We start from the raw sequence: 25,716 nt of genomic DNA on the forward strand, positions 1-25,716 counted from the left end.
AATGGAAGCGATCCATCGCCAGCTCCAACTCAACTTAAACAGGGCTAAGGAGGAATATAAGAGGCAGGCAGACAAAAACAGAAGGGAAGGTGAAAGCATCAGGGTGGGGGACCAGGTGTGGCTGTCAACCCAAGGGTTGCCATTCAAAGGGGGTTGTAAGAAGTTAAGACCCAAAAGGCTGGGACCATTTGAAGTCATGCAGCAGGTCAACCCAGTGGCTTTCAGACTCCGGTTACCGAACCACATGAAGCTGCACCCAGTTTTCCACAGGTCATTGCTGTCACCGTATAAAGGGGACAGTGAAGGGAGGGTCACTAGGGGACCAGCAATGGAGGAGAAGGAACACAGCTACCATGTAGCGGAGATCCTCGATTCCAGGTGGAAGGGAGATCAAGTTGAGTATTTGGTAATGTGGGAAGGGGAACCGGAGTCGGAAAACACCTGGGTTAGGGCAGAGGATGTCAATGACGAATTTTTAATAGAAACTTTTCATCAGAGGTTCCCACGCAAACCTCAGCCTGTAGCGAGGTTCCGAAGGAAATACTTTGCCACCACCGACGAGGAAGAGGAGTTGGAGGGGTTCACAGATTCCGAAGAGGAGGAGGATTCAGCGAGCCAGGACGGCGATCGATGGAGGGAATTGTTCGAGGTTTTAACCCTTCACCTCCCAGGGAAGAGGAAATGGGAGGGGGTGAGGGGGGCCCTGGAGGGGAGGTGGATGTCAGGGAACTGCCATCGGAGCATCAGGCGGTGGAGGGTCTCAGGGAGGAAGAAAGAGACTCAACAGCTGAGGCAGGAACCAGCAGGGGGAGGAGTGGATCTCTGAGGGAATGCGAGCAGGAGGGAGGGCTCAGAGACGCTTCCAGCGAGAACAGTGGGGAGGTATCTGAGTCTCCCATAGGGAGACCCACACCTCGCCGGAAACTGTCACGCCGTGAGTCCAGGAGACGCGTTTCCGTTAAGGAGCTTCTTTGCTGGAAACGCTTCCGCAGACAGCCACTGTCAGACTCTACGAGTGACTAAGAGCAGACATGTTTGTGGAGCTCTGTCACACACAGAGGTTTGTGGAGTCGCACAAACTCTGAGGGAGCACGATTTTACGCACAAGCAGCTAATCATCCCATTACACCTCCTTAAAATCATAAAGAGATACGAGACAGAGCCACTTTCTTCCCTAAGGAAAAGAGATGGAAAGACTTCCCTAAATTCAGCAGTTCCATCCAAAGAGAAGCAGAGAACACCACAGACATCTAGCATGTTGCATACCCTTTTACTGGACTTGCAATGGGTTTGGAGAAAATGTGGGCAGAAGAACCTCCTGTGACCTGTGAAATACTGAATTAATCCTAGGAACAAAAGATGGATCTGAGCACCACTACTTCCTGATGTAAAATATGTAACAGGGGATCGCAGGAGTTTGGAAACCCTTCACATAGATTTAACAGCCAGCATGAATACCAATTTTAAAGTCAGGAACTTGAGGGCACATGTGGCCATAGGCCTGAAAGGCCATGGATGCTTTTAGCACCCAGTTCAGATTCTATTTAGGGAACTGTGAACCATGGGTAGTTTCTGCTGCCCCATCCCCTTGAGGAAGTGCTAAAATAGTGGGGTAGCAGAACAGTGCATTCCTTCCAATGGTGTCAAAAATGCTGCGGTGATTTTGGTCATCCCCTATTGTTAATACTACTGAAAGAGTAGAATTTACTACTCTGTGGATACCACAATGGTTCCAACAGAAGGAGGAAATTTTCTTGTAGGTGGGAGAGGAAAGAGGGGGGGAGGGGAAGTTTGGAGTTTGTTCACCATTCAGCTGTTAAACTATTGAAAGTTGTCAACAATTGCCTTTTAGATATAATGTTTTCCACGCGCTCCTATAACGTACTAATCATCCTGGAGCAATTATGGATAATTTAAAAATAATCACATGGAATATTAATGGACTGGGGTCACCCATAAAAAGGAGACGGGTTTGGAAGGAATTAAGAAAAGGGAGACTGGACTTGATTCTGGTCCAGGAGACTCACCAGAGGAGGAGGGGGACTACAATGAGTACGTCTCCCCTCCCCTCCTCTGGGGGACAGTGGTTTGCCTCTCAAGGAACATCTAAGGCTCGTGGGATAGCAACATGGGTTGTGGATAAATCAGAATTTAAACCTGAACAAACCCTTAGTGATCCTGATGGACGTTACTTGTTTATCAGGGGCACATTGCAGGACCAATGGCTGACTATAGGTAATCTTTATGCACCAAACAACCAACAGGAAGAATTTTTGGAAAAACCTTGACGGAGCCAGAAAATTTTTAAAATAGGTCAAACAATCCTGGGGGGAGAGTTTAATTTAGTCCTAAATGAACATTTTGACAGAAATTGTTCAAGTCAGGAAAAAAAAAGGTCAATAGAGACTCCCCATCAACAAAACCCCTCTGCATAGAATTCTTAAAAAAAAACAATTTATATGATATCTGGTGAATGGCAAACTCTGATTTAAGGGACTATAGTGATTACTAAAGTGAGATACAAACTATTCTAGAATTGATTATTTATTGACATCAGATGGATGGATCCATCGGATCCACTCATCAGAGATCAAAGCAGGAGAAGTCTCTGACCATGCTATGGTTATTGCTGAACTGCTGAGAGAAGGATACCCAAGGAACCCAGTATGGAGACTTGACCCATGGCTACTGCAAGATCAGCTGGTTCTCAAACGGTTGCAAAAAGAGATACCAGAATTTTTTAAGATCAATGATACAGGATTATATAACCCATCTTTAATTTGGGATACAGTAATTAGAGGAACATTAATCAGTGAGAGGAGTAGAATCAAAAAAAGGAAATCAAGTATTCATCTCCAATTAGAAAAAAATAAAAGAATTAGAAGAAAAACATAAAATAACATGCAGTAACAGAGTGTATCTCAAATTAATTTGGAAAAGGAAAGAATTAGACATGTTAGAAATACCAAAAATAATAACATCCCTTCAATATTTAAATCAACAATACTACGAATTTAATAAACCAACTAAAGTAACGTAAATTAAACAGAACAATCCACTCAATAAAAACAGGCAAAGGCGAAATAATACATGATAAACTTAAAATTAACCAAGCCTTTCATGCATTCTATAAGACCTTAGACACTTCTGGAACACCATCGCTAAATGCCATTCAGGAATTTCTGACCACAGTTAACATTCCAAAATTAACAGAAGAGCATGCAACTTACTTAAATCAAACCTTCTCACTTGAAGAAATATTAGGTAAAGGTAAAGGTACCCCTGCCCGTACAGGCCAGTGTTGACAGACTCTAGGGTTGTGCGCTCATCTCACTCTAGAGGCCGGGAGCCAGCGCTGTCCACAGACACTTCCGGGTCACGTGGCCAGCGTGACGAAGCTGCTCTGGCGAGCCAGAGCAGCACACGGAAACGCCGTTTACCTTCCCACTAGTAAGCGGTCCCTATTTATCTACTTGCACCCGGGGGTGCTTTCGAACTGCTAGGTTGGCAGGCGCTGGGACCGAGCAACAGGAGCGCACCCCGCCGTGGGGATTCGAACCGCGATTGGCAAGTCCTAGGCGCTGAGGTTTTACCCACAATGCCACCCGCGTCCCTATCGAGGAAATATTAGCTAGTATAAAAAAGACAAAATCATTTAAGGCACCTGAACCAGATGGGTTTACTAGCTATTTTTATAAAACCTTTTCTGAACTTGTGGCCCCATTTTTGCTGGAATTATTTAGAGATACAGTGGTGCCCCGCAAGATGAATGCCTCGCAAGACGAAAAACCCGCTAGACGAAAGGGTTTTCCATTTTTCGATGCGCTTCGCAAGACGAATTTCCCTATGGGCTTGCTTCGCAAGACGAAAATGTCTTGCGAGTCTTGCGATTTTTTCTGCTTCCTCCCCTTTTTCTAAGCCGCTAAGCTGCTAATAGCCTTTTAGCTGCTAAGCCGCTAAGCCTTTAATAGCCGCTAAACCGCTAATAGCGCTAATCCGCTAAGCCGCTAATAGGGTTGCTTCGCAAGACGAAAAAAACGCTAGACGAAGAGAATCGCGGAACGGATTATTTTCGTCTTGCGAGGCACCACTGTATAGAGGATCATGGCCTGATACCTGGAACTTGGAAAAACACACACATCGTAGTGCTACCAAAACCAAATAAAGACCTGGAGTCGGTTGAATCCTATAGGCCTATCTCATTAATAAATGTTGATTTAAAATTACTTACAAACATTATTACACACAGGTTAGCGACGATTGTAACGAATTATATACATTCGGATCAGACAGGTTTTATTAGGCAAAGGTCAATAACTACCCCAGTTAGGAGGATCCTCAATGCAATATACTGGGGATCAAACCAACTGGCACCGACAGCCATCCTTATGTTGGATGCAATGAAGGCATTTGACCGTCTTGAATGGAATTTTCTTTTTGAAACCTTGTGAGGTTTTGGCATGGGAGCCCCATTTACTGCACTGCTGACTACCTTATATCAGGATTGCACCACAAATATTTTGATAAGTGGTATACACTCAGAGCCTATATTGATGGGCCAGGGCACGAAGCAGGGCTGCCCATTGTCGCTCCTTCTTTTTGCCCTGGCCATGGAACCCTTGGCTCTAGCACTTAGGGGAGACCCTAGGTGTCTGGAATACAAATTAATGGGCAGAGTAGTCTGGTCTCGCCCTGGAACAAGCCTCCCAGCTGTAATGAAAATTCCTGTTGCTTACAGAAAGGTCTCTGGTTTTTGTGTTAACTATAGCAAATCAGACCTGCTATGCATTCATATGCCACCTGAAGTATAACTACAACTTCAGCGCTCCACTGGAATAAAACTTTGTCAGAAATATTTTAAATATTTAGGAGTTATTATCCCCAGGAACCTTCAAAATTTGGAAAAGCTTAATTTTAGACAAAAATTGAAAACTTGGAGCAAGGGTTCACTGTCATGGTTGGGCCGAATCGTCACTATAAAAATGATGGTGCTGCTGCACCTCCTCTATCTCTTTGGAGTCTTACCAATAGCTACCAGAAGACAAAAAATTTACAAAATTGGCAAAACATGCTTCTAAAATTTATACACCAGAATAAAAGGCCAAGGTTACCATATCATTATATCAACCAGCCAAAGGAGCAGCCCATCTACCGTATTTTTCGCTCCATAAGGTGCACCAGACTATAAGGCGCACCTAGTTATTAGAGGGGAAAATCAAGAAAAAAAATATTATTCCCCCCCCCCAGCCCCAAAGAGCAAAGAAGCCAAGACAGCGTCTTGGCTTCCTCTTTAGCCACGCGCAACCTCTCCTGGCTGGAGGGGCTGCGCGCGGCTATGGCTGTATTTGATTGCTTGTATTTGATTATATGTTGTTCTTATATTCAACTAATAAAATATTCACACACAAAAAAGTTTGCAGCAGTACAAAAGAATAATCATTTTTTTTAAAGGAGTGGGGTGCAAAGAAGAGATAGGGCTCCAAAGACAGTCCAAGTGAACACTGAACATGCTTAGTGGGCATGGAATGCTGACTGTCTGAAGTCAATAACATTGGGGGGGGGACCCACATCAGGAACAATAACGTTATTCTTTCCTTAACTCTGGGGGGGGGGGGAATGCTTTTCCAGAATGTGTCCTGACATTTAAAGGTATAAGTGTATCGCAAAACTAGGAGAGGGACCTATACAAGAACAGATATTCCCTGAGATAATCATAGTCAAACGGTTTAGAAGTCAAAACCAGCAACATGAATTGGGTCCAGAAACAACAGCCTGATGATGACCCCCCCCCCCCTGCCTCCGAAGATAGCAATACATCAGAAATGTCGTGTCCCAAGTAAACTAATAATCTGGGTACTCTGAACTCCTGCTATCTAAGTCCAGTCTATCACATTTCCTCTTCAAAATAAAAAAATTCCTTCCAGTAGCACCTTAAAGACCAACTAAGTTTGTTCTTGGTATGAGCTTTCGTGTGCATGCACACTTCTTCAGATACACTGCTAAGTATCCAGTGTATCTGAAGAAGTGTGCATGCACACGAAAGCTCATACCAAGAACAAACTTAGTTGGTCTTTAAGGTGCTACTGGAAGGAATTTTTTTATTTTGACTATGGCAGACCAACACGGCTACCTATCTACTACATTTCCTCTTAAAATTGACTTCTTTGAGACAATATACAGAGGAGAATAAACTTAAGTTCTAGTTACTAAAGATGTAAAAAATCAAAGTAATCTAGAACTACCTGCATATGGTAGGTCTGGTGTCAAATGGACACCAAATACGTTTAAAATATTCATGGAAAAGGCTCAAGAAGAAATTTAGTTTTCCATTTTGCTAGAAGCACTTCATTCTTATTTGTACATAGAAATTTCAGGTGATGTCATTTACCGAAATGCTTTAGAGTACATTCTGTTTTATTCTCTAGTGTAATGTCAGATTCAGCAAGTTTGCAATCAAAGTTTTTAGTCCCTGGCAGCCAGCTAGAATTGGCAGGCTCTCAATTGACAGGCTCCTACTGAGGTGCCATTGAACCATTAAAGAATAGTGCTGAAATGAAGCTGCTGGGATCTGATTATTTTTAAAGGAATGGCAAATGCTTAAAAAGATCTGTGTGGTTTCAAGTTAGACTTTTAACTTTTCAATGAGACAACTAACGTCAACTTTGAAAGCAATGAAAGAACCTATATTTAAATAATGTGAGATAGGACTGTGAAATTTCCAGTTATATTCACAGCTAAACTTATGGCTTTCAAACAAGCATAAAAGAACAGGAAATCCAAGAAAAGAGTAAGAAATACACAATGCATACCTAAAGACATTTTAACCTTACTAACTCATGGGGTATCAAAGTTGTTAGTGTAAAGTTCTACATGAACCAGAAATCTGAAATTTTGCACACGTGTCATCCAAGACAATAAAAATGTGTCACATTCCAATATGAGGAGATATACTGCAAATGTTTAAGGTAAAGAAACATTATCTAGAAATTGGAATTCCAGCACAGAGGAAGCCAAGCCAGGAGTAGATTCAAAGGCTCAAACCGCTTGGCTTTGCTTACTAGTCAAACCAACCATTTATGGTTTCCATGGACCAGTATCTTCTCTCACCTTAACTCTTATCCAGGTTGCTACAGAATCAGGCTCGAAAGCAATTATATGTGGCCACAGTAGAGGCATTAGAGCAGCACAGACCAATTGTTTAGAAGGCAAAGGATGTTTCTGCTCAATAGTTGTCAAAAAGCTACAACAGTAATTATTCTAAATTTAGTAGCTTAAACTAACTTGCTTCTATCAATGTTTGAGAAGAGGTTAGGGAGGAGCAGAGGCACAAATCAGAAGGAAGCTGTGAATGGAGATGAGAAGGCTAGTCAATATTTGTTAGCCCTAACAGGAACTATCATTGTTGCACAGTGTCAAAGCTTTTTGCCCTGGGTGTAACCTTTTCCATGTTTAGGGCTGCCTCTACATTCAATTATTTCATTTGCCTTACAGATTTATACAAAAATAACATAATGACATTTCCCTCAAAACTGCTTCAGTCCTTAATACTAGATATTACCAAAGTCTTTCAGCAGCAATTAAAAAAAATGAAGACAGATAAACAAGAAGTTTTAACTATAGTAACTTTTGCAAATGCTTGTATACACAAAAAGTATATTGCTTTTAAATCGACACTCTCAAAGAGTTCCAAAGGGTCTGATGAGTCTGACCTTCCCTTTGCGGAAGTCATGATGCTTCAGGCAAGGCTTGTTCCTCTACAGATCTTATAATTCCAAAATTAGTAACACTGAATATTCCTATCCACAAAATGCTACTCCTACATCCCTACATTTCTTTACATTTTAAACTCTGCATCCCACTTTTCTACCACAAACAATCCAAACCATAAAAGGTGATTAATCAAAACAATGAAAATAGTAAATAAAAATACAACAGAATATGGAAATAACATAGGAAGAGAACTCCCTTTGCTACAACCTCCTACAAATCACATAGATGTGTAATGCATGTTACCAACTAACTACTGGTAGTTAGTGAGAGGGAACCCTGAATTACCAAAGCCTCAGATACTGGGGTTCTCTCATATAATTAAGATAGCCAGAAGTGAGAAGGATGATGACAGGAGAGTGTTATTTCAACTATAGCACCCCATCAGTTGAACATCTCCACAGAAAAGCTCACCTGGTGCCTAACATGTCATATTGTCAATGCTAGGTCCTACAGATTTTTGCTCTCCTGCACCCTGCCAATCTTCTGAATTTTCTTTAGTGTTTTAGTTTTATAATTATGGGTGCAGTTTTACCTGTTTGATTTAACCATACAGGAACTTGTGCTTCTATAAAATCCATGTACAACAGATGAGAATTATGAGCTGGATCTTGGAAAGGTCAAGGGTACATAAATATTTGTTCCTTACAAAAAAATAATTCTGCATATAGTAAAGCATGTTTTATTATACCAAATTCAGTTTACCTATGACGTGTAATCGCATTCATCATGAAAACAATTAAACCCACTTAAAATGTTCTTTGATTTAGGGCAATTTCTTCTCTATCATTTTCTCCTATCTAAATCTCCACAGGCTCTTGCTCCATTGTTCCCTATTTCTGAGCCAAAGAATGAAAAGACTAACATTTAAAAAATGCAGGATCAACAGGTCAGGGCATAGGACAAGACAAAAACTATATGAAGAGAAGCAGTCTACCAGATATACAAAGAGACTGAAAAAAACATCACTGAAGCAACACATAAAATAAGATTGGCAGGTGGTCCGCTTTATTTCTTTCTGACTTCTTCCTGCTTGCTGTTTCCGCCCAATTTTGTCAGGTTCATCTATTGGGTCTTGTTAGTGATTGCTAGAGACCTTTTACCTGCAGGGTATTCTTTTCTTTTAATAATGATACGCTTCTCCAGGAACACATATGCTGCACAAAGGAAGAGGTGAAGTGAGAAATATAGAATGTGCACTAAAAATCCACTGTGTTCTTTCTTTGGCTTCTCAGCTGCCCTTTTCAGGTTGATAGGAATTTCTGACATGTTGATTTGCATTCCCTAGATCATATCCTGTTACTCTAAAGAACAATTTATTTCCAGACAATAGTGCTCAAAAGCAGGCACAATTTTTGACACATTGTGTTTCATGCTAAGAGGTAGTACTGCTATTGCAGCAAGAAATATTCCCATTATTCATTCAGGTGTCCACATAATCCACAACCAAAAAATGCTGCAATAGAAACAACCAGGGCAGGCTCCATCTCCAAACAAGCGCCTGCTGGAAGCAGCAAATTAGGAATGTCAAAATTAGGAATGAGAGGGTCAAGCATGTATAGGACTTGTCAGCACACCAGTCTCCTAAGAGAAGAACTGTGTGCCAAAGGAACACAGAGAGAGTAGGTAAGCAGAGGATGGGGAAGATGGCTGAGGGGCTTCTTAATCACACACCAAACAGAATTCACATTCTTCCTTTTTTCTCCTTCACTAATACTGTAGCAGGAAGGTCATCTGGTACAGAAGCTCTCTTCTGGTATTTCTGATGCTACATTTTAGCATTACATGATTGAAAGGAGCTCTGCAATATGATGTTGATACTGACAGAATCAACAAAGCTTTTTAAGTGACAAAGGCCCCTTCCAGTCTGGTAATCCTATTCTGTCTTCCTCTCCAAAGACTTCTGCATTCACTACTATTACATTCCTTCCTGTAGCACCTTAAAGACCTTAAAGACCAACTAAGTTAGTTCTTGGTATAAGCTTTCGTGTGCATGCACACTAAGAAGTGTGCATGCACACGAAAGCTTATACCAAGAACTAACTTAGTTGGTCTTTAAGGTGCTACAGGAAGGAATTTTTTTATTTTGACTATGGCAGACCAACACGGCTACCTATCTGTTACTATTACATTGCCACCCTCTTTCATTCTCTTCTCCTTTAACTGGCCACTCTCCTCAGTTTGTGTCCTACTCAGGCTTTATCCCTATTTCATGCTCCCCATCCTCCATCCTTCCACTCGCTGGGGCATGATTTCAAGTTTATTTTCCCCTACTTCCTCTCAAAATCCAATCAAGGACTTTGCATAAGAAGCTCGCTGAAAGTGAAACTGATGTTATCCTTTACTATCCCCAACGTATTACAAATTAAAAGTGCTTGCCAAAGGGCTGGCCTCATCTCGTTAAAGACTAAGAGTAGTGAAGCTTCTGTGCAAAATTGCATGGACTTAAGAACAGTCAATCAACTGTAAGAGATGTTAGGTAAAGGTAAAGGGACCCCATTAGGTCCCTTTAGGTCTAGTCACGGACGACTCTGAGGTTGTGGCGCTCATCTCGCTTTATTGGCCGAGGGAGCTGGCATACAGCTTCTGGGTGACTAAGCCACTACTGGCGAACCAGAGCAGTGCATGGAAACGCCGTTTACCTTCCCACCGGAGCAGTACCTATTCATCTACTTGGACTATGACATGCTTTCGAACTGCTAGGTTGGCAGGAGCAGGGACCGAGCAACGGGAGCTCACCCTGACCTTCTGATCGGCAAGCCCTAGGCTCTGTGGTTTAGACCACAACGCCACCCATGTCCCACGTAAGAGATGTTACTGGCTGCCTAATCTCTAAAAGAAAAGGCAAATTCTATGTTACACAGCTGATGATTCTGAAAACAGTACTTGCTGCTTTTGCTACTTCCTTACTATTTGTAAAGCAAGCAGTACAGTTACATGCAGGTAAAGGTAAAGGTGACGCGGGTGGTACAGTGGGTAAAACCTCAGCGCCTAGGACTTGCCGATCGCATGGTCGGCGGTTCGAATCCTCACGGCGGGGTGCGCTCCCGTCGTTCGGTCCCTGCCAACCTAGCAGTTCGAAAGCACCCCCGGGTGCAAGTAGATAAATAGGGACCGCTTACCAGCGGGAAGGTAAACAACGTTCCGTGTGCTGCACTGGCTCGCCAGATACAGCTTGTCACGCTGGCCACATGACCCGGAAGTGTCTGCGGACAGCGCTGGCTCCCGGCCAATAGAGTGAGATGAGCGCACAACCCTAGAGTCTGGCAAGACTGGCCCGTACGGGCAGGGGTACCTTTACCTTTAAAGGTAAAGGTAAAGGGACCCCTGACCATTAGGTCCAGTCGTGACTGGCTCTGGGGTTGCGGCGCTCATCTCGCTTTATTGGCCGAGGGAGCCGGCGTTTGTCCACAGACAGCTTCCGGGTCATGTGGCCATCATGACTAAGCTGCTTCTGGAAAACCAGAGCAGCGCACGGAAACGCCGTTTACCTTCCTGCCAGAGCAGTACCTGCCGGAGCAATACCTATCTACTTGCACTTTGATGTGCTTTTGAACTGCTAGGTTGGCAGGAGCAGGGACCGAGCAACGGGCGCTCACCCCATCACGGGGATTCGAACCGCTGACCTTCTGATCGGCAAGTCCTAGGCTCTGTGGTTTAACCCACAGCGCCACATGCAGGTACTCCCTGCTAATGACTAATTCTCCTAGACTATTATCACAAACCTATTCAACACTGTTGGGCCAATATTGCAATTTCAAACAGGCATGCAATGCAGTTTGGGCAATTGTCTCTAACCACATTTTTTCCACTGTGACACAAATCTAAAATCAGATATTAAATCTGTAGAGTTGAACAAAGTTAACAATAGAAAAATACAGACTTCTGCATAAAAAATGTAATACTGTCCCATTGTTCTTTTATTGTTTGGCTGTAGTGGGAGGATTTCATTCTATTTCCTACCTTTATCTCTTCTTCCCCAAGGTAATCCAATAATCCACACTCAAAATCACTGATAAACAGGCCAATTACAAACCCTTATCAACTTCTGGGAAACCTGTCAGAATGAGCCTCAAGCAAAAAGAAGCTTAACAATTCCTATTAAGTTGTATGCATTTGGAGTCTTCTGTTCAGCACCTCATCTGATGGTATCAGCTGCTTTCCATCCAACACATAATGAGGTTTATGATCATTATGTGGAAAACCTGCAACAGCCTGATTTTTCTATGTGTGAAAACTGATTGAGATAATAGAATAAAATGGTCTCATGCAAAATTTTCACAGATTATGGTTTGCCATATTTCATTAAAATGAGATTCAGTAAAAGATAAATAAGTCTGATAATATGTTGAAACCAAAAAAACCCAAAAAACACTGGTACAATTCTATTCCAAAACCCTCTACCATATTTGTTAAGTAAACTCTACTATTCCCACAATAGTTTTTACCCAGATGCACAGAAGAGCTTCCAACATATAAAAGTAAACTCATTGCAAGGATAGTATCAAAGTTACGTCTTCAGTTAATAAATGTGATGTTACAATGTTCCAAAGCCATAATATTGGCTTTCCATCCAACACATAATGAGGTTTATGATCATTATGTGGAAAACCTGCAACAGCCTGATTTTTCTATGTGTGAAAACTGATTGAGATAATAGAATAAAATGGTCTCATGCAAAATTTTCACAGATTATGGTTTGCCATATTTCATTAAAATGAGATTCAGTAAAAGATAAATAAGTCTGATAATATGTTGAAACCAAAAAAACCCAAAAAACACTGGTACAATTCTATTCCAAAACCCTCTACCATATTTGTTAAGTAAACTCTACTATTCCCACAATAGTTTTTACCCAGATGCACAGAAGAGCTTCCAACATATAAAAGTAAACTCATTGCAAGGATAGTATCAAAGTTACGTCTTCAGTTAATAAATGTGATGTTACAATGTTCCAAAGCCATAATATTGAAAAGGATTTCCTTGTCAGAAATTATTTTGTTCCCACACTCATAACATTCAACTTCAAATGTTAATTACAGCAACAGCTTGGTTCTGCTTCTATTTCTGAAAAGTACATGCAGTTCTCAACCTTTTTAGTCCAATGCAAGATATGTGGCACTTAAAGCAAAAACAAAAAATATGAAGACTACATGTTCTCATTATTAATACAATAAATAGTGGGTAAAGTTGTCTGTTTCAAAACAAAAATAGACAACTATTAATGGTGGTCCTCAACTTTTTTTTAAAGAGAACATACCCATCATAACTTGAGAAATTATGTATAATGCACAAGGAGGCAATATACATCAGAGCTAAGCTGACAAGCAATTTTAGTTTTGTTTTCACTTGCATTTTCTGACCTCCAGTTTTCTGTGAACACTTTTGACTGCACCTTCAAATATGCCCTCTATTTATATGGTAAAAAATTCACCAAAACCTGGCTTTTAAGGCTCCTGAGAACTGTATATATTGCTGAGGTTGCCTACATGAGACCAGAGCCAGTTCTGCCATTTAGGCACCAGTCCCCAAGGCAACCACCCCACGGGTTACCTGGTCTAGCAGCATGGAAGTGGTGCCAGCATCAGTGCTGATTTTGGCTAAAATTTTGCCAGAAATCATGTGAAATCTTGCTGGTGCTGCTTCTCCGCCAGTAGCGAAGGAGGTAGTGAGGGAGAAGAAGCAGTTCCAGTGGCAGCAAGGCAAGGCGGCACTTCCTGCTTTGCCTCAAGTGGCAGAACGGGATACACTGCACAGTGTGCCCCTGCACAGGACAATACAAAGAAACACCAAAGCCTTGGGGACAGGAGTGCTCAACGAGACCTGTGTGTTTTAGAACAAGCTGTCAGAAGTTCCTGAAAAACTGATCTAAACCTGAATCCAACATCATTTATATGTTTTAAAACAAGGAAATCATGAAAGTACATTGAAGATTTGTGGAATTTCTCATAAGTCCCTCTTTATATTCTCTGGAACCCTTCAAGTCAGCTGCTGGCTGTCATTTTCTTTAAAAACCACCAGTACCTCCTAGGTGGAGCTTGGGGCAGGAAACAGCAGGCACCAGTGGGGGGGAGGTGCTATTCCCCCTCATCACTACATTTGAGGAACTAGGGGAAAAGAAAATTTGCAGCCTCTAGCTTCCCAAAGAAGATTCACTACTGGCTTAAAAACAGCAACAAAAATCAAAATTAAAAATAGAGAGACCCATTCAGACCACAGTCATCCATTTTATCCAAGCATTGTAAAGAAAAATATACAACTTAAAAGCACAAAAAGTAACACAGGCCTTAAAAATTAACTGCTTAAAATGTACTTTGACTGCAATTCTATGCACTTACATGGCATTTAACAAAGTGTGGCTTACTGAACTTTTTGAACAAAGTGGGACTTACTTCTGAATAAACATGCCTAGACTTGTGCAGTTAGACAAATAAAGTCAAGACACACAAATTTACCCAATGCAATTCTTAACCATGAGGTGTCTGTATATTTAACTCATTAATTTTCCAAACCAATACAAATAAATGCTTACAAGGCTCTAACAATCCATACCTTGATTCTTTAAATATTATATTAGCTAGCCTCGCTTGGCATTAATTTAATTTTTAAGCTACTTTATTTTTGGCATCAATATTAAAGTAAAATTGAATCCATCTATGTACATGTATCTCTCTCAGCTATTTTTCGAAATTCCAAACATAACGAGTCCAAAGGAACATATCCTATACTTGATTTATTTCTAATGTATTTTTAATTGATAGCCTTATTGATACCCAGAATTCTTTCATAATGATTTCCTACTATAAACTATTAACCAATACCAGAAGAAACATTCAGTGAAGTACAAGGACATGGCACATTGGTTTACAATGTTAGCTTTTTTGTGCACAATCAAGTGCCACACTTAACCTTCATTTCACTGGCCACTGAGAGAAGGAAGACATATTGAAAAACTGTCAAGCCCTATGCAGAGCGCATTGAACAAAATAAAAAGAAGAAATTTCAACTACTTACAAACTTCCCCTTCTTGGAAGGCTCAGTTCCTTCTGCAAATGAAGAAAAAGGTAATTATAAAATGAATTCTAAGCATACAATAAGAATATTTTTCAATCATTTACCTAAAATGCCACATATGAATGGTTCAGACATCTTATTCTAGACTAAGATTTATGTTTTTAAAAATACATTAGTTCTTTGTGCACTATTTAATATTTCAAAGTTGAAAATTGCCTGAAGTGATTGCCTCTTATTTTGTTATACAGTATATGAAACTCTAGTACTTAATTCTGCAATCAGAAATCCCACTCAATGCCAAATCTTTGGGGGGAGCAGCAACTGCATAGTTAACTTGAAAATTATTGGCATCTAATTACCAGGAAACAGGCAGTTTTCTGTTAATAATAAAATAGAGCCCAGGCAGTTTTCAGTCAGACTCACCTTTATGGCATGTAAAATGGGTCCTTACAAAACATTATATACTTTATTTAAACCCTTAATGCAGGACTGAAGCCCAACTAAACTGTCCATGGCAGAAAAGTTCTTTCCACCCAATCCAGAGGAGGGAAGAAGAGTTGGGGTAATTTTCATCTATTTCCCCCTGTATCTGTTCCACAGTACTCCACAGCGGCTTCTAACTCTTCAGAGGAGATTTCTGGAGGTTGCAAGGGACTGCAGGGGAGAGGGTGAATTGGCAAAGTATGATCCCCCCCCCCACCAGCAGGAGCATCACCCGGATGGAACTCCAATCCAGGGATGCTCACACTAGCAAAAGCAAAAGGCCAGGATCTAAGACTATATATTTAACATTCACGCAATATAAGCTTGTAGCACAGTGAGAGAAAATGTATAGCTCTTCTTGTTGCTGAAGCCACATTTTAAGTATATTTGCTCATCTTTGTTGAATCTCAAAACCTGAATTCAACATCAAATGTATCATTTAAAACAAGAGTGTCATCATGATACATTGGCAATTTGTGGCAGTTCTAAAAAGTAAGTTTTCTCACCTTAAAGTTATTATGCACAAACATACACCTCATTTGAATTCCAGCACAGCAAATGCTACTTAAACATAAACTAAAATAAAACACGTCAGAAAGAGCAAACTAACAATACACTGGTAAAGTTTCTTTCTAAGTTCTATTTTTAATTCTATTTCTTCATATTTTTCATTTATGCATTATAGTTCAGAATATCAAAAATAAATGCTGAGTTATTGTACGCTTGAAAGCATTCAATACACTCAAACAGCAACAAATGTCAATTTCCTTCCCTCTTTTCATACTCTACTGTATATAAATGAAGGATTCCCAGTTCCCATCTTATAAAGAATTAATGCCTGAATTTATTTATTTTCCTGCAAACCACCACCATCCAATTCTTTTTTCTTTTGCATTGCACTATTTACTTTTAAGTGCATGCTGATGGTCTATGGGTTGTTGCTTTTAACCTAGAAATGTTGGAACTTACCGTAATAAACTTTTACCCGTGTTCTGAGAAACACAAGGATTTCCTACAAAGGGATTTTGCACAAATGTAACATTTCTTGTGGTGCCACATACTAATGAGGTCTGTTTTGGGGTTAGTCAGAAGAGAATGTTCTCCCCTCTCCTCACCCTGATTTGTTCAGCCTCATATTTCTCTTCCACCTCCACTGTCATGTTATTTAACATATGTCCACCAAGGAAAACTCATCTACCCTCAAATCTAAATTGAAACAAGATAACCAGTGAGGAGAAGCAGGAGAACAAAGGTATATGGATGAGTGTTAGTATCAAGGGTTTGGGAAGGTGGTCCAGAGAAAGAAACGATTTGGTATGATCCCGAGAGAAAGAATTAGTTTTGAGCTAGTCCCAATGAAGTTTTAAAGCAGGTTATAGTTAGAATAATGTTTTTCTTAGGCTTCTTCCAAAATTAAGCAAATAAAACAAATTATAGGATTTTATCATACTTTTCATTTCATATTTCAACACACCTATCATTTAGAGGTCTACATCACCAGTGAACACTGAGAGTTCATACAAAGGAACTATTTACTTCCATATACAATAAAGTTCCCTCTACTTAATCGCTTATTTGTAAATACAATATTAGAAGAAATTTAATATATTATGATGTGTAGCTCTACACCGGGGTGGGAAAATGTTTCGCCCTAGTAGGCCAGATCTTCATCTCATCCCCACCCTATGGGCTGACTTTGACATGATCCACTTGCATCATGATGACATGAATCATACGTGAATAATCCAATTCTGTGCTAAACTATTATTTCCCATCTAAGTACTCATATATTGTTCCCTGTATTATGGCTGAACCAACTGGAGTTTCTTCCTGTATAGGCATCTTTCACACATGAAGAAGGGAATAATAACCAAGGTGCATAAATTTAAACAAAACTAAACATATATTTTATTTTTCATATTTATTTTTAATTATATTTTAAAAAGTATACCTATTCAGTAAAAAGCATATAGTGCTAATAAAGAGGATATGGGAAAGCTGCAAGAATTTTTCACAATTGTTACATTATTTCATCACAGTTGTACAGTCTAATCTGAGTACGACTTAGTTGAATGCCACCCATTATGCCATGGGGGGAGGCAGACCTCAAGTACCTTGATCTGATTAAATGTTTATTCAGCACCATAATTAAAAATCAGGTTTATTTAATGTTAAGAAGTTCAAAAGGAAGCAACTTTCTGATTGTCACAAAGGCCAGTCATCCAGCACAGGGCATATATTCCTGTTAGCTACAAAACAGGATTAATATGTTTCCTCCCAAGCTCAATCTGATGGGATAAAATTGTACTTCTGTTCAAAGCACTAGAAATACATTTCACAGTAGGCTCACTGCTAACAATTTTTATGCCTGGCCACACCCAAATTTCCTCTTAGTGTTGCATGACATAATCTTTGGGTAACAAAAGTACAGAAATGTTACCACAATCTGGCTCTCTGAATGCAACATCATTTTTTATCTTGCTATCCAAGTTTTTCCTCTCATTATATGTAAATAATTTCATGTAATATTAAGAGGATTTTTAAAAACCTTGATGTAGCGGAGGGAAATATGCATAACTGTTTCAGTAGTTCTTCGCTGCATTAACCATTTAAAAAGCCTTGTTAGCAATGAACTGTGGAGTTTGTGCCTGCTTACAATTACAAACTTAGTGAATAGATTGGCAGACCAACCTACTGAAGAGAACTATAGAAATCATGTTGTAATTGTAGAGCCCTCCTGAAATTTTGAACACTCTCCTATTTATGTAATTTGCTTTTCTGTATTGATTTGAATGTCACTATATACTAGAGGGGTGCATGGGGTGTGAGGGGAGGGGCTCTACGTCTGGTGTGGGACACATTGTGCTCCTTCTGGGGTGGTTTGTCCACTTTTGGTCTCCACCCTGCACTCAGTTCTCACTTGTGGCTCCTAGAAGCTGTCGGCATGCAACAGTGGCCACACTCTAGGAAACGGTTTTGACTGGTAAGATAAACCAAGTAAGGGTAGTTGATGAGTTTCAACCCTTTGTTGAGTAAGGTACTTCCCCTGTATGCGAAGACAGGCTCTGGTGGATTGAGCAGATGAGACCAATAGTGGGTCAAATAGCTAAGAAGGCAGTTTCTGCGTGTGCTGTGGAGGGAAGTTAGGGGCAAATGGGGCTAATCAACCTGGCAAGGTAGCCTCTGATCCTAAACCTCGGATATCTTCAGAAGAAGAAAAGGCTGAGGAGTAAACCCTACACAAATCCAGAGTGGAGTTTCTAAGATGGTTGGATGGGGTCTTGTATGCCTCAACCTGGCAACTCCTGCAGCCAAGCTGGTGCCAAACATATTGCTCTGCTTTCCTTTGGACCACGTCAGGGAGGTCAAGAGTGGTGTCTTGTCATCTGCGCAGCCCAGGACCTCCATACACACTGCCCAGGCTTGCGCCCAAGAGAGGTCACTTCAGTGCTGCTAATGCACTGGTCTGACTTCACCCCCTGAGGCACACTCCCATGTCTCCCAAGACAGATGCCAACAACAGTATACTAGAGATGTTGGAGAATTCCAAGAAATGGAAGTAGAAACTGCCAATGTTCACTTATTCATCCCATAAAAAAAATTCCTTCCAGTAGCACCTTAAAGACCAACTAAGTTAGTTCTTGGTATGAGCTTTCGTGTGCATGCACACTTCTTCACGAAAGCTCATACCAAGAACTAACTTAGTTGGTCTTTAAGGTGCTACTGGAAGGATTTTTTTTATTTTGACTATGGCAGACCAACACGGCTACCTATCTGCAACTTATTCATCCCATGTCTGTAATGGAAATCAACCCAGTAAATATGATCAGTATTCACTTTTGTTGCTGTCTGCAAACAAAACATAAATTAATCCTTCCCCCTCCCCATTTGCATTATTTCCTTTTCATTGAAATGAATGAAATGAAATAACATAATGACAACATAATTCACATAAGTTACATAATTACTTTCATAAATTACTTGAGGTGTGTAATTTCACCACAGCAGTCAATGAGACACACAAAATAGTTTTGGGTGGAAGACAAACTGCACTGTAATGGAAACAGTGCTGCATATGATTAATATAGGGCAGAATAGGGTAGAACTGTACACATGAAGCATATCAGCATTCATTATCAAAAGTTTCTCATTTATTTTTACCAGTTCCACACTATTTTCTTTTCCCCACCTTTGTGTGTGTGTGTGTGTGTGTGTGAGAGAGAGAGAGAGAGAGAGAGAGAGAGAGAGAGAGAGAGAGAGAGACCGCTATATAGAGGGAAATCCTTGAGGTCTGAAAGCCAGGCAGCTTGACAAATGTACACCAAAAGAACAAGCAAAACTCTGAACGGTATTAAAAGCACAAGTAGTTTTTTGGTTTTAAACAGCCTTGAACACTCAATACATTCTATAATAAATGAAACCTGTTCAGTGTTCCTTAACATATGACACATTTCAGAACATCATGGATATGCACATAATTTCAGTATCCAGCTGCATTTCCAGCTGCAGGAACAAAGACTTTGACCTACAACAGAGTATAGATGAAAAGAACATATGCCTAGCCATACCCACAATACAGAAATTTTGTCCATTTGTTTACCCATTACCAGTAAATTACTGTAAATTCAAAATATTGATCTGGACACCTCTATATGGAAGCAAAGAGGTGCCATCGACTTTTGTTGTTTGTTGCTGGGTCCTATTCCCTGAAATCAATAAAAGCTACAATGTTCATAAACTGCTAAAGAGTTGGCTAATGTTGTAGATATGGGGAAGCTTTTAGAATAAATCTACTTTCAGATTTTGTGGCAGTGTTTTCAAATATTGAAGTAATCCTAATGCATTTTCACAGTTACCTAAATATACTCCAGGAAATTTCTCACATGTCACATTTGTGAAATAATTAGGGCTTTATAAAAAGTAAAACAAAAGCTATTCTACTTTCAGGTCCTTATTCTACCACACACATCACCGTAACAAAAGTAATCTGCTGCTCATGGGCAATCTACAGAACATCATGGCCATGTTTATTTCCCAACAAAGAGCAACAAGTAGGTGAGAATGTATCTTTTGTGAGAACAACTCTACTGGTAAAAATGTATAGGCTTTCAAGCTCTACAATTCCTCAAACAACTAAAGGAAGAAAAGTTACTCTGTACTCAAATTAATGCATGTGTAAACAACCCAGCTTTAAGTAAGGATTTCAGTTTTTCCAGGCAAGTTTACTCAGTTGCAGAGACTTATTTATCCACCTGGGGCATCTTGAGTTTTTTGTCTCACCTGAGGTGTGTCTGTATGCTTGCCTATGTGTCCTATGAGAAGCAAAAGCCTAGGAGGCTAGGAAAGCCTCAAAGCCCTAGACCCCGGAAACCAGTCAATCCACAGTAGTGACTGATCTCTAACACACTGGGTTAAAAAAAAATGAAGCAATTAATAATGCAAGTACAAAACTGCTAAGTATCCAATGCAATTGCTGTGACGAGTCTCTATATATTTTTAATTGTTATAAAGAACCTCAATTGTGTTTGACATTTTTGTATGCTACTAATAATAAATTCAATTCAGAATCATGGGTTGAATCCAACACAGTCACTGCAGAAGCAGAACAATTCATGTAAAATAACTTTCTCTCTCTCTTTTGTCTCCCATGTGTGCATGCGCGCACACACACACACACACACACACACCCTGCAAATCTGCTCCAGGGCGTTTGGGGAAAATTCAGAGCAGAATTGGAGGGAGGAGGAGAGAAGAAGGAATGTTCAATACATACAACTCATGTGTTTGTATTTCACAAAGTGGTCATTATTACAGTGAAGATACATTTGCAGCATACTCAGGTCCCTGTCAATGACATTTATTTCCAGGTCAGCATGTATAGCAGGGAGGGAGAAGCTTATGGACTCCAGCTCCTATCCAGTCCCATTCACCATGGCCAACAGTGAGGAATGATGGAAACTATAGTATAAAAGCTACACTTCGCCATCCTTGATGGATAGGACTGCAGCCTTTAGATATCTTCATTTTTAAGCATGAACCATACAGCCATGTTTTTCAGCCATGGTTGTTGTTTTTTCATTCTATGTTTAGGCTGAACAAAAAATTTTGGAAACCTTTCTAGCCACAGTAATGAACTAAAGTGGCAGTGCACACATTCTTAAGAGCATTAGAGTTTTCTGGGCCAGGCCAAGGGCTCATGTAGTTCAGCATCCTCCAAGAGCAAACTCCCTTACCTGTGGTTTCTAGCAACTGGTATTCATTTTTTATTTTTTATTTATTCAGAAGCAAACTGTCTCTGACCATGGAGACAAAGCATAGCCAGCTTCCTCTGTCACAGGAGAAGGTGGCAGAAAGCCTTGCTTCACTGAGTGTACAATAATTAAATGGATAGGGGATCCACGGGTGCAAATTGCCCTCCATATATGCCACCCAATAAAACAGCCTCATTCTGCCACATTACTGGGCCAGACCTAGCTGGGCTAATTGGTTTGTCGGGACTGTAGCCAAGATATTGTTCTGTAAATCATTGTCCCATTTTTCAGACATTCTAGTCAATCACAGTTTTATTAAGAGTAAGCGGTTAGAGTAATTAACTTCTGTGCATGTGCCAAAAAATGGCTGCTGATTTTGAGCATCTAGCATGAGGAATGCAAATTGCAGAGAGATTAAAATCATCACAAAACCTCATATTATTGATTTGATAATGAGCAGAGGATGCACTTCAGTTCAAGGTAGTTTTTCTCTGAATACCTTTGGACATGACAAACTGGGAAAATTCATTTTCCTACTTGTTATTTTTGAGCTTTTTGTGGTATCACTAATTATACCTTTATCAATTACAGAGGCACAAACAAAAGCAAAAACCCTGGAATTGACAAAGGCCAAAGTACAGACTATTGCATTCAATCTGACTTACTTGGCACTTCAAAACAAACATTTTCTAGTCTGCTTTATCCAAAATCAAAATATTGTTCTTGTATTATAACCAAAGAATACTAAAGAGAAAAAGGAGGCTGTAGTAACAACAACAACAACAAAAACACTTGTCCCTTTAACTTGAAACATAAATTAGATATACAAGGGGCGTTCATTAAATATTTCCCCTGACCCACTTCCAGTTATCGTAGGAGGATGAAACTGCACATGTATAATGATACATCTCTCCATAGGTAACGTAGTAATTTGTAGCTCTGCACTCCTAACAGTTTCTCTATTACGGGTGCTAACATGGAGTAACGTCTGATAATGGAACCAGTTGAATGCAGAGCTGCCATCAGGTTCTCGTACTTGTACTTGTGCACACCACAAGAGATGTTCGATGCGATGAAAGGGACTTATGGGGAGGATGCCCCATCGTATGACATAGTCAAGCACTGGTATCGTCAGTTCAGGTGTGGTTGAACTTTGGTGGAATGGCTCCCATTCCTGGGAGACCACACCCCTCCATTGATGAAGACACCATTCGGAAAGTGGAGGTTGCCATTTTGGAGGATCGCCTCATAACCATTCGCTAACTAGCCGCGGATGTCAAGATCAGTGTGGGCTCTGTAGAAAAAATAATCTGTGACCATTTGCACATGGGAAAGGTGTCCGCATGGTGGGTTCCCCGGCTGCTGACGCCTTTTCAGAAGCAGGAATGAGTCACATGCTCACGGGCTCTTTTGGCCATGTGTCACAAAAACCATGAAGACTTCTTCGCCAGACTAATTACTCAGAACGAAACATGGGTCCATCATTATGACCCAGAGACTAAATCCCAGTCCAAACAATGGAAGCACTCTGCCTCACCACCTCCAAAGTAGACACATGTCCAACTGTCAGCGGGCAAGGTCATGCTCACGGTCTTTTGGGACCAGCGTGGAGTAGTGATGATGGATATCCTGGCAAAGGGTACCACAAGGGTACTGGGACATACTACAGAAATTGCGGAAGGCCATCAAAATCGAGAGGCATGGTATGCTAAACAAAGGTGTCCTTCTCCTGCAGGTTTAATGCCCTGGTTCACAACTCGAATGTTGCTCAGAAGGAAGTACAGTCCTGTGACTATGAAATCCTTCCTCACCCCCCTTATTCTCCAGACCTCGCACCATCGGACTTCCACTTCTTTCCAACCATGAAGTTATTTTTGAAGGGCAAGCTTTTTCCAAACGATGAATGCTGATTTCTGAGGTCAAGTCGTGGTTTCTGACACAAAATGCTGACTACTACAGACAAGGTCTCCACAGCTGCATAAAGTGATGGGAGCAGTGTTTGACTCTTGCTGGTAGCTATGTAGAGCAGGACTAATAACTGTGCCCAGTTTGTCTCAGTCCACGGAAAGTATGTCAGGGGAAATCTTTAATGAATGCTCCTCGTAATATGCACACCATGCCATTAATTAAAACATTTTAACACACCCAAAAAAAATGAGCTCCACAATAATAGCGTGGAGCCTTTCATAACTTGATATCTCTTGAAGGTCGATCAAATGAAATTCTCAGCAACAAGAATATACCTTACAAAATACTCTTCCAAAATCAGTTTGGTTAGCTAAAAATCTCAAGCTAAACAAGAAACAGTGAATTTCTAAATACCAATTTAGTACATATGCAAACTTTATAAGGTAGCAACTTACAATTAAATAGCAAAAATCCTCAGCTAACAAAAACCTGAGTTGCCCCAAGCAGCCAACCAAGAACACAACCAAGCCAGGAAATTTGTAGATTTGTATTATTCAATAATTGCTTCAACATCTGTGCAGCTGAAAGGAAGGATACTAATACTGAACTAATAGAAGAACAATCCATTATTACTCATGCCAGATGGAGACTGCAATCTAGGAGATACTATGGGTCATTCTTGGTGTGATCAGATCCATAGAGGCATAGTAACCAACACTTCTCTATAACCTTATAATGCCCTTCCATGACAGCAGAAATACAGAGCAGTGAAAATCTTCTTAAAACTAATCCCATTTATCCACTCAAGATATTCTTCAAATGTATGCTCTGCCTTCAAGAAAGGATATCAAGGAAACATCTTGCAGTTGTAAATTGCTGCCAGGTCAGATTCCCTAGCAAAGATTTCTATTTGAAACGTGATTTGGGATATAACAATCTAGATAGCCTCCTGCTGAGTTCTGAGATAGGAAAAGCCAAACAAAACCAATAAAATAATAAGGAAAAAAGAAAAGAAAATATTTCCATAATGTCATTTTTGCCCTAATACATTTATCTGGTTTCCTTGTTTCTGGCTAATTAGGGAAGTAATCATAGAACTTGTTTCCATGTTTGTCTGCACTGGGGGGGGGGGGGTTGAAATTATTTTTGCACACACACACACACACACACACACACTGCAAATGCTTTGTCAGAATTGGTCATATATGTGGATTTTCAAGAAAGAGGCAATAAAACGGATACTGTGATTCCAGCCAGGTGCTTTCATAGCACTTCCAAAACACTTCATTAGAATATCTCTTTATCACTATTTTCTATAGTGACCTTTCTGTGGGTGTCTGCTATAGAACTCCAGGACAAAATGAGGACATGGGTGGTGCCTTCCTAGAGGAGATTACCAAACATTCAAAAAGGAGATAGTCATGGGAGACTTCCAGCTATCCCAATATCTGTTGGAACAAGTGTTAGAAACTGAAATATGAAAGCTAAGAGCTAAATGGCACCTTAAACCTAGATTATAGGTGCAAAAATCGAATGTCTAGGCACACTTTTTATAACCAGAATACAAAGCTGAAAACAAATGAACTGCAGCTAAAATCTTATATTTATTTTTCACATGGTCTAGTCCTCATCTGAAAACTGTAAAAAAAAAAAACCCCAAAGCCATGCTTCCACTGCCTACCTCCCTAATATTCTCAAGAGGATCTCTTCTCCAGTCTTCAGAGAGTGGCTGAAAGTGGGAAGGCAGAAAAAGGTCCTCCTTTCCTTCCACTCTGCAGCTTTCAGTGGAAATCTTAGGCACAGTACTGCGCCCAGAGCTCAGAAACTGCTTGCGCTGATGAAATTCCTTGTCACAAAACGCATCTAGAATGGGAGTTTCGAAGGCTGGTTGGGACTCAAATTCTGCAAGAACATAAGGTCCAACAAATTCCTATTGCCTCACTGCCAATTGCATTTGCCAGAAGGTGGAAGAAGCAACAAGGGGTTCACCTCTCTTAGACCTGGTCCTCCCCAACAAGGAGGAACTGATCAACCAAGTGGAAGTACTGGAGAACCTTGGAAGGAAGTGATTGTGTTCTCTTGGGTTTCATTTTATACAGGAAAAGGAAAGCTGAGTATAGTCTGACATGCACTCTGGACTTTAAGAAGGGTGATTCAAAAAGCTTAGGAAACTAACGGGAGAAGTCCCATGGTCAGAAATTCTCAAAGAGAAGGGAGTCCAAGATGGATGGGAGCTTCTTAAAGGTGAAATATTGAAGTTGCAAAGGCAGGGAATTCTAACAAGAAAGAAAAA

At 40.4% G+C, this 25,716-nt stretch overlaps 1 protein-coding gene across 6 annotated transcripts in view; it reads right to left on the bottom strand.

The window, feature by feature from the left end:
- Nucleotides 1–25,716, bottom strand: part of MAST4 (microtubule associated serine/threonine kinase family member 4) — a gene marked incomplete at its 5' end in the record, with an annotated part of 208,979 nt that overhangs the window by 117,642 nt on the left and 65,621 nt on the right. For 5 of the 6 annotated variants that reach the window (XM_081212591.1, XM_081212590.1, XM_081212588.1 and 2 more), the window contains one exon: nucleotides 14,782–14,813. The exons of the other annotated variant lie outside the window; for it this stretch is intronic. In XM_081212591.1, coding sequence (XP_081068717.1) covers nucleotides 14,782–14,813 — 32 coding nt within the window. The remainder of the gene's footprint in view (nucleotides 1–14,781; nucleotides 14,814–25,716) is intronic. 6 annotated transcript variants of the gene reach the window in all.

Source organism: Podarcis bocagei (genome assembly GCF_964188305.1).
Source record: "Podarcis bocagei genome assembly, chromosome: 11".
Lineage (NCBI taxonomy): Eukaryota > Metazoa > Chordata > Lepidosauria > Squamata > Lacertidae > Podarcis > Podarcis bocagei.